Source organism: Eucalyptus grandis, chromosome 4 (assembly GCF_016545825.1).
Source record: "Eucalyptus grandis isolate ANBG69807.140 chromosome 4, ASM1654582v1, whole genome shotgun sequence".
NCBI lineage: Eukaryota > Viridiplantae > Streptophyta > Magnoliopsida > Myrtales > Myrtaceae > Eucalyptus > Eucalyptus grandis.
Genome location: NC_052615.1, coordinates 35,268,855 through 35,285,592, shown reverse-complemented (window position 1 = coordinate 35,285,592; position 16,738 = coordinate 35,268,855). Strand labels below are relative to the sequence as shown.

Below are 16,738 nucleotides of genomic sequence, written 5' to 3'. Positions count from 1 at the left end.
TGGAGCCACTTCAGCTCATGCGCGCCACATAGGATGGTGACCTGGTGGTTAGCAACCACTGAATATTTTCTCGCCATGAAGAGAAAACGTTAAGTACTCATGCAGAAAAAACATAAAAGAAAAAAATTCAAAAAACAATTAAAATATAATTAAAAATTATTCACGCCAGGCGATCACGTCATTTCAGTCGGTTGGCGTCTATTCAGCAAAATCAAATCAAAATTAATTAAAAAGAACTAAATTAGTATAACGTAAAAATATTTAGGACTAAATTAACAAAAAAAAAAGATATACGACTAAATTAACATAAATATAAAATGTTTAAAACTTTTTAACACTTTCTCTTAATGAATGTGCAAATTCCATTATGAACGTCCTATGCATGCGAGCGGGTCTTTTCGACCTGCCCCCACTTCTCCTCTCTCTTTTCACCTTCTTCTTTTTCTCCTGCACACACGATATGAACTTGTTCCTGGGCCTAGTGCTATCACCGAGTTATGAAAATCCCACTAGAAAAATGCAAAATTTGGATCCGTCAACTATGGATGAGAGACAGCATTTCCACTTTTTCAAAAGAAAATCCTCACCATTGTGGCGGCTGCATTTTAACGATACTCAAAACTTTTGCCACATATATTCGCACATAATATTCCATGCATTTTTAAAATTTGAATAATATTCTAAAATTTGGTGAGAACGCAAAAAGCAAATTCTAAACAGGCAAGCTCTAATAGGATGGAGTTTATTTTTGAAAACTCCATCAAATACCAACTCGAAATATTGTATCCCATTGTAATATTCAATGAAGAATAGCTGACATCCCACTTTTAAGAGGTTTCAATAAAAAAAAATGTTTATAAATGTCCTCGACTATTTATTGTACAAATATAAATCCAAAGAAAAATATGTAAGTTAATAATTATGTGCATTTTTTTCACTAGTTATAAATATTAAAATACTAGTAAATGAGAACACACAATTGTGTGTATGCAAGAAATTGACATTTGAAATTTTGAAGAAAATCACCTTATTATATGAAATATCCAAATCATTAAATTATGGAAAGACATAATAGATGAAAATTTACAATATGAGGAAACTGTGTAAATATGTGTGGAAAGGGAAAAATATCTACATTTGATAATTTTAGGAATGTCATTTTGGGGTAGAGAAGATTTATTAATATTGAAAATGAGAGGGATGTTGGAATATTATCAGTTTACGCATTTGCCAATGGATTCAATATTTATAGAGTAAATAATAGATGATATTTAGGGAAGAACAAAATCATTGTGATCTTTGAAAAGTAGGAGGTCTTCTTTGTTTTATATAATTACTAGTTCTCATGCACACGCAATGCACACACACAGCAGTTTTGGAGATAATATTATAAATTGTATTCGTCAAATTTATTTAGTAATGCCATTTTAATGATAAGATGATTGACTCCCTGATTTTTTCACCGAGGCAAGGAAGTGTCAAAAAGTAAAAACACTGATTCTTCCCAAAAAAAGAAAAAGAAAAAAAGACAAGGTGGTGATTATGATTGGGAAAAAAGTGCGTGATTAATCAACAAATAGGTAGTGTGAGTGTGAGTGTAAATTTGGAAAGCAAAAATTCAAACAAAAACATTTTTGGCTTTCGGATATAGATGGATCTTTTCAGTCCTACGACGACGTTTCTTTTATTACTTTCAAATAATTAGTGATAAAGTGGGTTTGCTTAATTTTCAAACACGAGTTTTTTCATTCATGTGGCATGTGTTGACATTTGTAAATAACAAAAATGAAAAGAGAAAATGATATAAATGATCTATACATTCCAATCCAATATATAATGTCATTTCTAAACTTTTAATTTATTTAATATAATTTTTGAGTTATGATAAATGTGATCCCTCTATTTGTGTCATGTTCACACAGTTTATATTCACACAATTTATGGACGAAATTGAACATTTATCAATAACTTAAGAATTAAATTGAACAAACTAAAAGTCTAATAATAATATAAATTGTACAAATTGATGGTCCAAAGAAAACATCCCATTGGACTTCCGTTTCGCTTAAGCGATCTCACCTCTTCGGTGTCCTTGTAAGTTTCCACGATATGATCTCATTTACAGGACATGGAGATGCAGCTGAAATGGATTCCATGCAGCATTCCACAGCATTCTCTTAGCATACTCACACTCGAATGCCAAAATTAAAGGTTGTGGCGTTGCCGCCACTCTTGAATCATTGAACGGAGCGCCTGGTTCGGGAAAAGATCGAGGGTTGAAAGCGGATTATTCGTCATGGGCGAAGTATCGTGGCCGTCGCTAAGCCAGCGTCTTATTTCCGATGCTTCGTAAGTAAAACCATCTGCCGCCACATGAGGATCTCGCATGATTTCCTACAAGCACGATCGAATCGAGTACGTTAATCAAGGATCGATGTATGATGATTCAGGCGAACGTATGGATCCCTGTTCAAGCAGTGAATAATATATGCCGAGATGAAATGGTAAGCCGACTCACGTTGGAGATTGGACAAAGGAAATGCTCCGGAGGCTGGCTGGGCTCTTCTGGACCAGACCGACTGGATAGAGAGGCTTCGGTTCGCATCCGTTCAAGTACCGGCCACACCTGTGACGCAAGATCCGGTCGATTATCGCTGTCGATGTCACGGCAACTTAACGCCAGGTGAGCCAGCTCGGTGGCTTGCTCGAATGGCCAGTGCCCTGCTGTAGGATCCAACACGCCACTTAGGTTTTCTCCATCCAATGCATTTTGCATCACTTCATCTAGATTCAGGGCCGATCTCCCAGTGAGTAACCGCAGCAACACATAACCAAATGAATAAACATCAGAGGCAAAAGACAACTCTCCCGTCGAGGGGAAATGAGATGGTGCAGAATGCAGTCCAAAGTTGGCTATTTTGGCCGTGAAGTTGGAGTCAAGAAGAATATTTCCCGGTTTCAGATCGCCATGCACCATCCCGTGGCAAGAGTGAAGAAACATAAGAGCGGCGCACGTATCTGCACAAATACAGATTCGAGTTTGCCAAGATAGATGGTTGCTGGTGTCCCTGGCGCCGAGTTGGTCTTCAAGGCTGCCATTCGGGGGGTACTCATAAATGAGAGCCGGAGTGTCGGGGGAGACTCCAATGAGTGTTACCAAATTAGGATGCCTCAACTTCGTCACACGTCGAACCTGAAACAGAACTGACAAGTATGGGAGAGAGAACCCGACACGGCCCCAGCAAACAAGACAAAGATTACTAGATTACCATAATAAAGACGTGATATCTTGATTATAAGACTTGTCCCTATATAAAACAATAAACAGATCTCCAGTAAGTTTTAAGATTTAGACTACAGTATCAATCTTTAAGCAAATTAGAGTCACCAGCGTACTTCTTAAGTTTTTGCAGTCACTTGACCCCTTCCTGGTTCCACAGACAACTTCATAATGCCATTGCCCTAATAATATTTTATTTAAATTGTTTTGTGTGCCTTCCAGGAAATTCCAACAATGCAAAACCACCTTACCGCCTGACGGTAATTGCAGGGTTGCATCATCTTGATGATCACCTGCGTGTGATGAAGTGAACCTCTATAGGTGGTCCCATACTCCCCTTCCTCAATCTGTAAAGCTGCCTCTAATTTGTACCCAGAAAACTCAGAAATGAAGTCCTGTCCATGTGCACCGGAGGGTTCGCTTGTTTGGTTAGCCAAGAGTTCCTCATTATACTTCTTCGGAACTTCCAATGCTTCCTTTTCTTGTGCTGGCAATTCCTCAATACCTTTCTTCAATCTTAGCTCCTCATTGTATTTATTTTCAAGTGCTTCAAGCTGCAAAGCAAGGAAATCAGCAGATTACATATCAATGCTTGAAACTGCTTTTGGAATTTATCCTACCAATTCATGCTGCCTCAAAACAATACAACTGACAACTGAGTAAGGCCTCATAACAAGGACTTTACTTTGCGGGTAGCCTCATTTGCTGTTTTCTCAGCTTTCTGACGCCGGATCAATTCTTCTAGTGCCTCCTGTTTTGCACATGCAACTTCTTTCATTGCTTGGTCCAGTTGCTCATAGAGATCCTCACTATAACTTCCTTCCTGAGAGGAGATAATCATCGTCACATTCATAAGAGATAATCATCGTCACATTCATAAGAAAGATTTTTCCTCCCAGTCATTTATCTAACACCAGCTGTAGTATATAAATTATGAACATGCACAGTCTAAAAAGGAAAAGAAAATTCTCACCATTCCAGTATAACTTTGATTTTGACTGTAGCCTTCATATGCGCGCACTGAATTTGATTCAGTAACATGGTTGCTCCCCTCACCCCTTTCATACTGAACCAAAGCTAGATCATCTTCAACTTCACTAGAGTTGGATCTTGAATGAACCGAATCAAGAGAAGGACTCCTCGTATTTTGTAGTCCAGATTCAACAACAGATCTACCTGGTAATACTGATGATGTGATGTCCATATCAAAAGTGCTTAAATCACCTTCCCTGTAAAGATTTGGTAGGTAACATTTACTGAGCTAAGGTTGTGTTCAACTATAGCTCGACATGAATTTTAGAAAAAGCTTAAGCAGCAATCTCCAATATACTCCAGTAAATAAAGAGCCTGAACCAAAACCTCAAGAAGTGGATGAGAATGGCTTCATCAGCAAATGGAGATGGGATCTCTTTGGAGTGACTTTGACTTTCATTTAACAATGAAAACCCAAAGTCTTTGAAAATCAATCCATCTATACTTCTATAGTCATTTACAATAGTTAAAAATTTGTTCCCCTGAGATTTATCATCTTCATGCTCTCCATACACCTCGATAAAAATAGTCACATGTACCTTGAGTAGATTATGTGCCCATTGCAGACAAACCAAATATGACAAGATGGATGCGCATGCTGGTTCACAAACTTGGCCTTTGCAGAGGTGAGTTGTGTCATCCCCCTGCAACGTGAAAAGCAGATGACCAAGCAATTTTGAGAATACTAGTGAAAAAGAAAAAGGGCACAGATTTTTAGACACACACTTGTCAACTTAAAATACAATTCCAAGCACATGGCTCAACCTAACTGTGATCATTACAATTGGCTGCTTCATTACATACAGGATTCTAGGTTTAGTCTGTCAAGATAATCCTAGTAGGTCGCTCAGAAAAGTCACTATGCCAGCTCATTAAGCAAAGCCCGAGTACTGTTGGACGCTTAATCTAGGACCAGGAGGGGATAAATATCAGATTAGCTTGTAATGCCCAACTGTAATTTAATTAAATATACAATCATGAATTATGATTAGGCTGTACTCAAAATAGCGTCTGTCTGCAGCTGCTCCCATGACAAGCTTCGTGATGGCATGCTGCTCGATGAGTTCCACAATCCCTTTTCCTATATCTTGCATCTCAACGTGTCTTTTCTGAGCAGGAACCTGAAGAAAGAAATGGCAGTTTGTACCCGTAAATACACTCTAAAACTTTTTATTTGGTGGCAGTAGTCGTAGTCTTCTAGCAATTTTGCTTCAGGTAAAGATAAATAACCATGATATGAGTGATTCACCTGCCATGTAGGCCGAATTATTTACAAAGGATAGAGAGTTTTGTGCGATCAATAGCAATTTTTAGAAGCAACAAATGTGTACTGCAAAAGGAAGGTACTAACCCCTGCTTGGCTACACATGTGTATGTACTCATCCAGAATCCTTTCCATCTCTTGCCTTGCGAGTTCTTGAGGATTCCTGGATCCACCACCATAAAACAGGCGTGCTGTGGAGCGGAGTTCCACCACATAATGGAAACTATTATTACAGGACTATAGCAGAGGAAAATTGCATTGACTAGAACTTGAAAAGAATACTAGCAATTTGTTCGCATTCAAATATTATAATTCTAAAGCGGGTCATTCTCAGAACCATTTTGCAGATGCATCATGCTTCATACAGTGATACTAAGTAGTAAACTAATCAAGATTCAACCGTGGAGTCATGACACTTATTAGTGGAAATATAATATTTGCGGTGAGCTATTTTTACACCCAAAATTGACGATTGACCCATCTATCGTTAAAGTCCAATAATGTGCTTGGGTAGAGATGAACTTCCTTCAATGCAGTCCCACAAAACTATCATCTGAAATCATTGGAGATCTTCTTGCCGATAGAGCACAGGTGCACCCCAATGAAAAAAGAAAAAAGAAAATAAAAGGGCCATGAAGCTAATCAAAAACTACCAACCTCCATTTCTTAGTTCACTCAACAGATTTCATATTGACATAAATGTACTATCTCTTTTGAGGAGATTGACAGACAAAAAAGCAATCTCTTTCAACATACACCATATGGAGTCAGCTGATCAAGCGATGATATTACCATAATGCTAGCCATCCCTTTGACCATCCTTTTGACAATAAAAGAGCAGTAAAATCTTGAGCAAACTATCGCGTGTGCTTGAAAGCTTGTATTGAGCAAAGTATCAAACATTGCGGGAACATGATTGAGCCTACAAGGAGAACCTAAAACTCATAAAAGCAAATTCAAGCCGACACAAAATGAACCATTGGAAATTCACGACATTATAAGCACATGGTCCTGCGTCCCCTTGCCAATACACAGCAAACTGAAAAGAAAAGCAGGGGAAAAAGAAGAAGAAGAAAACTTTGCGGGTCAAAATCTATCGAAAAGTCATGCCACGACACCGTTCAACTCCAAGTCCTGACAATCGAGGATTGCAAAAAAGAAACGATGTACAAGATGGGATTAAACTCGGGAAAAGCCAATCGCCTTTGAACCCGATCACTTACGAGATGGATTCAGCTGGTGAGGCTGGTGGACGTGAATGATCCGGAAGTGGCCATCGAAATTGTTCATCGCCCACGAGAGGGTCGACCGTCCCTCCCGTACGTCCCTCCCCACCGCGACGTAGACCCTGTCGTTGACCACCCTCGCCGGCGAGCGACCGTCGCCGACCTCCATCGCAGCCGCCGCTCCGCTCGAAACAGGGGAGGGGAGAAGAGGAACTTCACCCGGCCAGAGACGCCGATCGGCGACGACCCAGATGGGCTTTTTCCCTCCTTTTGCTTATGCATGCGCACAGGAAGGGAAATGACCAATCAGCTTCGAGGGGAGCAATCATGGCGGAGGGCCCACCCAACCAAAGCCTAAGCCGTCAAAGAATCGCTGTCTCTCTCCCCTCTCCGTACGGACACAGTTGAGAATCGAGGATTGGGGGGGGGGTAGCTTCCGGAGGAAGGCGCTTGTCTCCTTTCGTCTTCTCTCCTTTTATCGTTCCCAAGAAAGTGTCAGCGGAGTCAATATGGCCAAAAGCAGCAGCAGCAGCAGCTCGCGTCGAAAAGCCAGGAGCTTTCCGTGTATACACTGAGGGGAAACGGCCATCGCCGTCGTCGTGCTCGACAGATGCGGGAATCAACGTTCATTTCCATCTTCCTTTCCGTTTCATCTTTTGCTTTTTCACCTTTGTTCCCCACGCTTTTTTTTTTTTACCACTGAACACTCAAAATTGACACATAAGCCCCCAGACTATTTGTTCACCAAAAACCCTAAATCGGTCTGTTCTATCGTGAAATTATTACCTCAATTGACTTGGTTATCCATATTAATTTGGCATAAATTTGTCAAATATGTATTAATTTTGGATTTTTTCGAATTTTATCATAAGTGACCTAAAATTAATTTTGATAAATTTATTACACGTTTTCGTGGTATTAATCCTATATCTTTTTTCCGATTATTGAGATATTTCATGTAAAATTTAATCACGACAATTTCAATAGTTGTCCCGTGGAAAAACAATTGGCATTGAGGATATTTTATGGACGTGCCACTATTTCTATTGTTGTGTTCGGTGTGGCTAAATAGAATTGAATGAGGGACATGGAATGACGGTACCAATGACTTTGTTTAGTAAAATGTGGGAGTGGAATAGAATGGAGATTCTTGTGTTCGGTTATAAGACATAGTGGTAGGAAATGATATTTTTAATAAATTTCATTTACATTGCACTTTGCATTAATAGTACCGGCAAATGCAGGTGCCTTTTAGTAAGTACGAGCAAGAACTTGTCATTTGAAAGGTTAGGCAAATTTACTTTGTTCGGAAACATTTGAACAATGGGATAGTGAAAATGTTACAGATGAAAATGCACAATATAAGAAATTGTGTAAATGTTTACGAAAAGAGAATTATATTTTGAGATTTGAAAATGTTGATAAAGCAATAATGATAAGTGATATCTCTTGAATAATATTTACGATAATTTATGAATTTATAGTGGAAACATCACTTGTTCCTTAAAAAAAAAAAAAATCTAATTGTATTTTGCTACATAATTTCAAGTAGGTGGTTGATTATATTTTATATATACTAATTGATAATAAATAGTGAACACTCTCTCTGAATAAAAAATTTATTGGTGGAATGAATATGCCAATTCCATCATGAACGTCCTATGCATGCGAGCGGGTCTTTTCGACCTTCCCCCACTTCTCTCTCTTTTCACTTTCTCCTTTTTCTCTTGCACGCACGATATGAACTTGTTCCTGGGCCTAGGGCTATCACCAAGTTATGAAAATTCCACTAGAAAATGCAAAATTTGGATCCTTCAACTATGGATGAGAGAGAGCATTTCCACTTTTTCAAAAGAAAATCCTCACGATTGTGGCGGCCGCATTTTACCAATACTCAAAACCTTTAGAGTGCACAAATTTTTGCCACATATATTTGCACGTAATATTCCATGCATTTTTTTAAATTTGAATAATATTCTAAAATTTAGTGGGAACACAAAAAGCAAAGTCTAAACAGGCAAGCTCTAACAAGATGGAGTTTATTTTTGAAAACTCCATCAAATACCAATTCGGAATACTATATCCCATATGTAATATTCAATGAAGAATAGCTGACATCCCACTTTTAAGAGATTTCAATAACAAAAATTTGTTTAATGTCCTCGACCATTTATTGTACAAATATAAATCCAAAGAAAAATATGTAAGTTAATAATTATGTGCAGTTTTTTTTTCACTAGTTATAAATATTAAAATACTAGTAAATGAGAACACACAATTGTGTGTATGCAAGAAATTGACATTTGAAATTTTTAAGAAAATCACCTTATTAAATGAAATATCCAAATCATTAAATTCTGGAAAGACATAAAAGATGAAAATTTACAATATGAGGAAACTGTGTAAATATGTGTGGAAAGGGAAAAATATCTAAATTTGATAATTTTAGGAATGTCATTTTGGGTAGAAAAGATATTATTAATATTGAAAAATGAGAGGGATGTTGGAAATTATCAGTTTACGCATTTGCCAATGGATTCAATATTTATAGAATAAAAATAGATGATATTTAGGGAAGAACAAAATAATTGTGATCTTTGAAAAGTAGGAGGTCTTCTTTGTTTTATATAATTACTAGTTCTCATGCACGCGCAATGCACATACACAGCAGTTTTGAAGATAATATTATAAATTGTATTCGTCAAATATATTTAGTAATGCCATTTTAATGATAAGATGATTGACTCCCTGATTTTTTCACCGAGGCAAGGAAGTGTCAAAAAGTAAAAATACTGATTCTTCCCAAAAAAAAGAAGACAAGGTGGTGATTATGATTGGGAGAAAAGTGCGTGATTAATCAACAAATAGGTAGTGTGAGTGTAAGTGTAAATTTGGAAAGCAAAAATTCAAACAAAAACATTTTTGGCTTTCATACACGGATATAGATGGATCTTTTCAGTCCTACGACGACGTTTCTTTTATTACTTTCAAATAATTAGTGATAAAGTGGGTTTGCTTAATTTTCAAACACGAGTTTTTTCATTCGTGTGGCATGTGTTGACATTTGTAAATAACAAAAATGAAAAGAGAAAATGATATAAATGATCCATACATTCCGATCCAATATATAATGTCATTTCTAAACTTTTAATTTGTTTAATATAATCTCTGAGTTATGATAAATGTGATTCCTCTGTTTGTGTCATCATGTTCACACAGTTTATATTCACACAGTTTGGGGATGAAATTGAACATTTAGCAATAACTTAAGAATTAAATTGAACAAACTAAAAGTCTAATAATAATATAAATTGTACAGATTGATGGTCCAAAGAAAACATCCCATTGGACTTCCGTTTCGCTTAAGCCATCTCACCTCTCCGGTGTCCTTGTAAGTTTCCACGATATGATCTCATTTACAGGACATGGAGATGCAGCTGAAATGGATTCCATGCAGCATTCCACAGCATTCTCTTAGCATACTCACACTCGAATGCCAAAATTAAAGGTTGTGGCGTTGCCGCCACTCTTGAATCATTGAACGGAGAGCCTGGTTCGGGAAAAGGTCGAGGGTCGAAAGCGGATTGTTCGTCATGGGCGAAGTATCGTGGCCGTCATTAAGCCAGCGTCTTATTTCCGATGCTTCGTAAGTAAAACCATCTGCCGCCACATGAGGATCTCGCATGATTTCCTACAAGCACGATCGAATCGAGTACATTAATCAAGGATCGATGTATGATGATTCAGGCGAACGTATGGATCCCTGTTCAAGCAGTGAATGATATATGCCGCGATGAAATGGTAAGCCGACTCACGTAGGAGATTGGACAAAGGAAATGCTCCGGAGGCTCGCTGGGCTCTTCTGGACCAGACCGACTGGATAGAGAGGCTTCGGTTCGCATCCGTTCAAGTACCGGCCACACCCGTGACGCAAGATCTGGTCGATTATCGCTGTCGATGTCACGGCAACTTAATGCCAGGTGAGCCAGCTCGGTGGCTTGCTCGAACGGCCAGTGCCCTGCGGTAGGATCCAACAGGCCACTTAGGTTTTCTCCATCCAACGCATTTTGCATCACTTCATCTAGATTCAGGGCCGATCTCCCGGTGAGTAACCGCAGCAACACATAACCAAATGAATAAACATCAGAGGCAAAAGACAACTCTCCCGTCGAGGGGGGATGAGATGGTGCAGAATGCAATCCAAAGTTGGCTATTTTGGCCGTGAAGTTGGAGTCAAGAAGAATATTTCCCGGTTTCAGATCGCCATGCACCATCCCGTGGCAAGAGTGAAGAAACATAAGAGCGGCGCACGTATCTGCACAAATACAGATTCGAGTTTGCCAAGATAGATGGTTGCTGGTGTCCCTGGCGCCGAGTTGGTCTTCAAGGCTGCCATTCGGGGGGTACTCATAAATGAGAGCCGGAGTGTCGGGGGAGACTCCAATGAGTGTTACCAAATTAGGATGCCTCAACTTCGTCACACGTCGAACCTGAAACAGAACTGACAAGTATGGGAGAGAGAACCCGACACGGCCCCAGCAAACAAGACAAAGATTACTAGATTACCATAATAAAGACGTGATATCTTGATTATAAGACTTGTCCCTAAATAAAACAATAAACAGATCTCCAGTAAGTTTTAAGATTTAGACTAGATCATCAATCTTTAAGCAAATTAGAGTCACCAGGGTGCTTCTTAAGTTTTTTCAGTCACTCGACCCTTTCCTGGTTCCACAGACAACTTCCTAATGCCATTGCCCTAATAATATTTTATTTAAATTGTTTTGTGTGCCTTCCAGGAAATTCCAACAATGCAAAACCACCTTACCGCCTGACGGTAATTGCGGGGTTGCATCATTTTGATGACCACCTGCGTGTGATGAAGTGAACCTCTAAAGGTGGTCCCATACTCCCCTTCCTCAATCTGTAAAGCTGCCTCTAATTCGTACCCAGAAAACTCAGAAATGAAGTCCTGTCCATGTGCACCGGAGGGTTCGCTTGTTTGGTTAGCCAAGATTTCGGAATTAGCTTTCAGAGCATCTCCGTACAGCATCTCCAGTTCCTCATGTCGATTCTTCAGCGCTTCGAATGCTTCTTTTTGTAGTGCTAACGATTCCTCAAGATATTTCCTCACTCTTAGCTCCTCATTGTGTATATTTTCAAGTGCTTTAAGCTGCAAAAGGGCAAAAATATCAGCAGATTGCACAACGTTGTTTGAAAATTCCTACAGAATAATTTTATCAAAACAATAAATTTAGTACTGAAAGCCAAATAGGGCCTCATAACATGGACTTTACTTTTGGGTAGCCCCATCTGCAGTTTTCTCAGCTTTCCCAGTAATTTATCCAAACACCAGCTATCGTATATACACCAGAACTTGAAATTATGAATGAATACAGTCTAAAAAAAAGGAGGGCTCTCACCATTCCAGTATAACGTTGGTTTTGACTGGAGCCTTCATATGCACGTGCTGAATTTGATTCAGAAGTATAATTACTCCCCTCACCCCTTTCATACCGGACTGAGGGTAGATCATCCTCAACTTCACTAGAGTTGGATCTTGAATGAACTGAACCAAGAGGACTCCTTACATTTTGTAGTCCAGATTCAGCAACAGAACTCCCTTGCGATACTGATGGTGTGATGCCCACGTCAGAAGTGTTTGAATCACCTTCCCTGTAAAGATTTGGTATGTCACATCAACTGAGATAAGGTTGTGTTCAAGGAAAGCTTGAGTGGAGTTCTAGAAACAGCTTGATCAGCAATCTCCAATATACTCCTGTACATACAGAGCCTCAACCAAAACCTCAAGACGTGAATGGGCGTGATATCAGCAAATGGAGATGAAGACCTTGGAAACTTAAGGTCTCTTTGGATTGATTTTCTTTTCATTTTACTTTTTTAGTTTTCAGCATTTGGATTTGACTTTAATTTAACAATGAATACCCAAAGTCTTTGATAATCAATACATATAAAGTCATTTGAAATCATTGAAAAATTTGTTCCCTGAGATTAATCATCTTCCCGGTTGCCATAATTACACCTCAATAAAATGATCACACGTACCTTAAGTATATCCGGTGCCCATGGCAGACAAACCAAATGGAACAAGATCGCTGTGCATGCTGGTTTACAAATTTTGCTTTCGTGGATGTGAGTGTCATCCCCCTGCAACATGAAAGGGAGATGATCAAGCAATTTCAAGAATAGGAATGAAAAGAGAAAAAGAAAAAGCAGATTTTTAAACATGTACTTGTCAACTTTGGATACAATACCAAGCAAACAGCTCAACTGAACCGTGATCATTACAATTGGCAACTTCATTACATACAGGACTCTAAGTTTTGTCTGTTGAGATAATCCTAGTAGCTCACTCAGATACGTAACTATGCTAAGTCATGAAGGAAAGCCAAAGTACTGGCGGGTCCTTAATCTAGAACCAGGATGGGGTAAAGATCAGATTAGATTGTACTATAAATATCAGCCAAGCTTTTACTGCCCAAGTACTGTAAATTAAATAAGATTCAATTATGAATCACGATTGATTGTACTCAAAATAGCGTCTGTCTGCAGCTGCTCCCATGACAAGCTTCGTAATGGCATGCTGCTCGACGAGTTCCACAATCCCTTCTCCTATATCTTGCATCTCAATGAATCTTTTCTCAGCATGAACCTGAAGACAGAAAGAGTAGTTTGCCCACATAAATACATTCTGGATATTTTTATTTGGCTGCAGTAGCTCTAGTCTTCTAGCAATTTTGCTTCAGGTAAAAATAAATATATGGGATACGAGGGATTCACCCGCCATGTAGGTCAAATTATTTACAAAAAAATTAGTAGTCATTTTTAAAAGCAACAGACGTGTATTATTGAAAGAAGGTATAACCTCCGCCTGGCTACACATGTGAATGTACTCATCCAGAATGCTGTCCATCTGTTGACTTGCGAGTTCTTGAGGATCCCTGGATCGACTACCATGAAACGGGCGTGCTGCAGAGCGGAGTTCAACCACATAATGGAAACAATAGTTACAGAACTATAGCAGAGGAAAATTACTTTAACTAGAACTGGAAAGAAATCCTAGCAATTCAATTGCATTCAAATACTAACTCTCTAGAGTGGGTCATTCTAAGGAGCCAGAGAAAACTAATCTTCCGAACCATTTCACAGATGCATCATCCCTCAGACAATCATACTAAGTAGTAAAATAAATCAAGATTCAAACCCGCTATCGTAACACATATTCGTGGAAATAGAAGATCCATGGTGAGCAATTATTACAACCAAAATCGACAAATGACTCATCGATAAAGTCCAATAATGCGCTTGGGTAGAGATGAACTTCCTTCAATGCAGTCCCAAAAAACTATCATGTGAAATCATTGGATATCTCCTTGCTGATAGAGTGCACCCAAATTTTAAAAAAGAAAAATGGCCATGAAGCTAACCGAAAACTACCAAGTCTCCACTTCTTAGTTCACTCAATGGGATTTTCATATCGACACAGATGTATTCTTGCCTTTGCGGGAATTGACAAATGACAGAGCAATCTCTTTCAGCATATGCCAAATGGCTTCAGCTGACCAAGAGATGATACTAATGAGATTGACAAAGCAATCTCATTTAACCATTAGATTAATGATCGCTAAACACAGTCATCCCTTCGACAATAAGAGATCAGTAAAATCTCGAGCAGATTATCATGAGTGCTTGAAATCTTCTACTGAGCAAAGTATCAGAATTTGCGGGAACAAAACCGAGCCTACAAGGAGACCCTAAATATCATAAAAGCAAACTCAAGCCACTATGAGATGAACCATGCGAAAATTCACAACATTCCAAGTACATCATGGTCCTGTGTCTGCTTGCCACTACGCAGCAAACTGAAAAGGTAAAAAAGGAAAGCATTGTGGGTTATAATCTACTGGAAAGACATGCCGTGACACTGTTCAACTCCACAGTTCTGACGATCAATGATTGGAACAAGAAACAACTCATAAGACGGATTAAATTGGCAAAGCCGTCACTTTTGAGCACGGTCACTCACGAGACGGATTCAGCTGATGAGGCTGATGAACGTGGATGATGCGAAAGTCGGCTCCGAAATTCTCCAATGCCCACGAAAGGGTCGACTTGCTTTCCTGCACGTCCCTCCCCACCGCCACGTAGATTCTGTCGTTGACCACCCTCGCCGGCGAACGACCGTCGTCGAACTCCATCACAGCCGCCGCCTAACCCGAAACGGGGGAAGCAGAGCCGAGCGAACAGAGCAACTTCACCTTGCGGGAGGCACCGACCCGTGATGACCCAGACGAGTTTTTTCAAGAATTCGTTCGGTTAGAAATAGGCAGGAGGGAAACGTCCCATCAGCTTTAAGAAGGCAATTATCTCTCCCTGTCTCTCTCTGTGGAAACAGTTGAGAATTGAGATGGGTTTAACTTGCGGAGGAAGGTGTTTGTCTCCTTACGGACTCTCTTTTCCGGTTCCGAAGTCTTTGCGAAGTCAATGGCCAAAACAAGCCGCCATGAAAGCGAGAGCTTTCGAGGAAACGGAGTGGAAACTGCCATCGTCGTACTTTAGAAGCGTGGGGATCCACCGTTGTAGGTTTGTTTGTTAAAATAATGAGAGAGTTTTCTTTGACCCACGTAGAAAAAAAAGTGGGGGAGTAGGCTAATTTAAAAGTTGCGAATTTTTTTTTTGCAGTTAAAAGAATGATTGGGTGGGCTAGCCCCACCATACCCGCGTTCGGATGCGCATTTTTTGCACAATTTTTTAAAAGACGTGTTTGTTTATTTTGATAATTTTCATGAAGAGTTGCAACACTGTTTCATATATAAACTTTTCGATTGTTTCTTAGAGAAAAACTCACGAAGAGTCGCAAGATTGTTTTATATATAAACTTTTCGATTGTTTCTTAGAGAAAATTTGGAGAAATACTATAATTGTTACCGACTTCTTCCGAAGAGTCGTATTTGTTTATCCGAACAATTTTCTAAAAGACGTGTTTGTTCATTTTGACAATTTTCACGAAGAGTTGCAAGACTGTTTCATATATAAACTTGTCATTTTTCGGAAAGAAAAATGTGGTCATTTTTTTAGCATTCTTTCTAAAAAATAGCAGCCAATTTTCGATTGTTTCTTAGAAAAAATTTGGAAAATACTAGAATTGATATCTAGTATTCTTATCCGAGATCTTGTTGTATCCTGGAGGATTTTTGCCAGTGATCACTAGCAACGTTGTGGGGCAAATAAATCCCTAAAGAAAGTGATATCACGTCTCAAAGTCTAAGTTGTTTTACTCGATCCAATTTCATTGTTCAACTTATTTCGAAGCCATATTTTTCCAACATCCACGGCATTCACTGCCATCTCCTTCATGGCCGAAATAATTTGGAATTCTTGCATGCATGCCTGCATCTTCGCTTTTCGGGACAAGATATCCTCCAAATAAATGCCACTCGACTCCACGTTGGATTACCTAACTCCTGCTTATCTCTACCTATTGACAAATAAAAATCTTATTAGGGCCCGTGGACTTTTGTTCGCTGTGCAATTTTGAAATATATCTTTTTCTTTTCAATGATCAAAAAACCGAAAACTCAGATGAAATTTATTCATGATATTTTGGCGATCGTCCTTTAAAAAGTAATATTACTTGACTAATGTGTTGTTGGATATAATGTCGTGTTTGATCTGGTGGAGCGGAAGGGAGTCGGGGAATGACATGGCATGGCGATCTTGATATTTTTGTTTGGTAAAATGTGGAGATGAAATGGGATAGGGATTTTTGTGTTAGGCTATAGAAAAAATGCTGTTGGAATGGTGTTGAACGAGGATAATTTAATAATTTTCACATTGTGTTCACAATAATAATACTAGTATGTGTGCACAACATTCACATGTGAAAGATTAAGCAAAATCACTTTGATGCAAAAC

General features: G+C 38.9%; 2 protein-coding genes across 3 annotated transcripts; both read right to left on the bottom strand.

The window, feature by feature from the left end:
* Nucleotides 1-1,969: 1,969 nt before the first annotated feature.
* On the bottom strand, nt 1,970-7,296 carry LOC104432096 (U-box domain-containing protein 33-like). Of its 2 annotated transcripts, none has more exons than XM_039311319.1 (9): nt 6,800-7,296; nt 5,664-5,767; nt 5,312-5,433; nt 4,852-4,956; nt 4,254-4,509; nt 3,966-4,103; nt 3,574-3,834; nt 2,519-3,193; nt 1,970-2,394 (listed from the first exon to the last, which is right to left on the bottom strand). In XM_039311319.1, the coding sequence occupies exons 1-9, from the start codon at nt 6,969-6,971 to the stop codon at nt 2,206-2,208; spliced, it is 2,022 nt and encodes a 673-aa protein (XP_039167253.1). In that variant the 5' UTR covers nt 6,972-7,296; the 3' UTR covers nt 1,970-2,205. The 2 variants fall into 2 exon arrangements, with proteins under 2 accessions (XP_039167253.1, XP_039167252.1); XM_039311318.1 differs by having other exon boundaries at nt 3,532-3,834; nt 6,800-7,294.
* A 2,745-nt stretch (nt 7,297-10,041) lies between these two features.
* LOC104442106 (U-box domain-containing protein 33-like) lies at nt 10,042-15,268 on the bottom strand. Its single transcript, XM_010055413.3, has 8 exons — nt 14,850-15,268; nt 13,689-13,792; nt 13,354-13,475; nt 12,869-12,970; nt 12,226-12,478; nt 11,631-11,975; nt 10,618-11,292; nt 10,042-10,493 (listed from the first exon to the last, which is right to left on the bottom strand). The coding sequence occupies exons 1-8, from the start codon at nt 15,019-15,021 to the stop codon at nt 10,305-10,307; spliced, it is 1,962 nt and encodes a 653-aa protein (XP_010053715.2). The 5' UTR covers nt 15,022-15,268; the 3' UTR covers nt 10,042-10,304.
* Nucleotides 15,269-16,738: the final 1,470 nt, after the last annotated feature.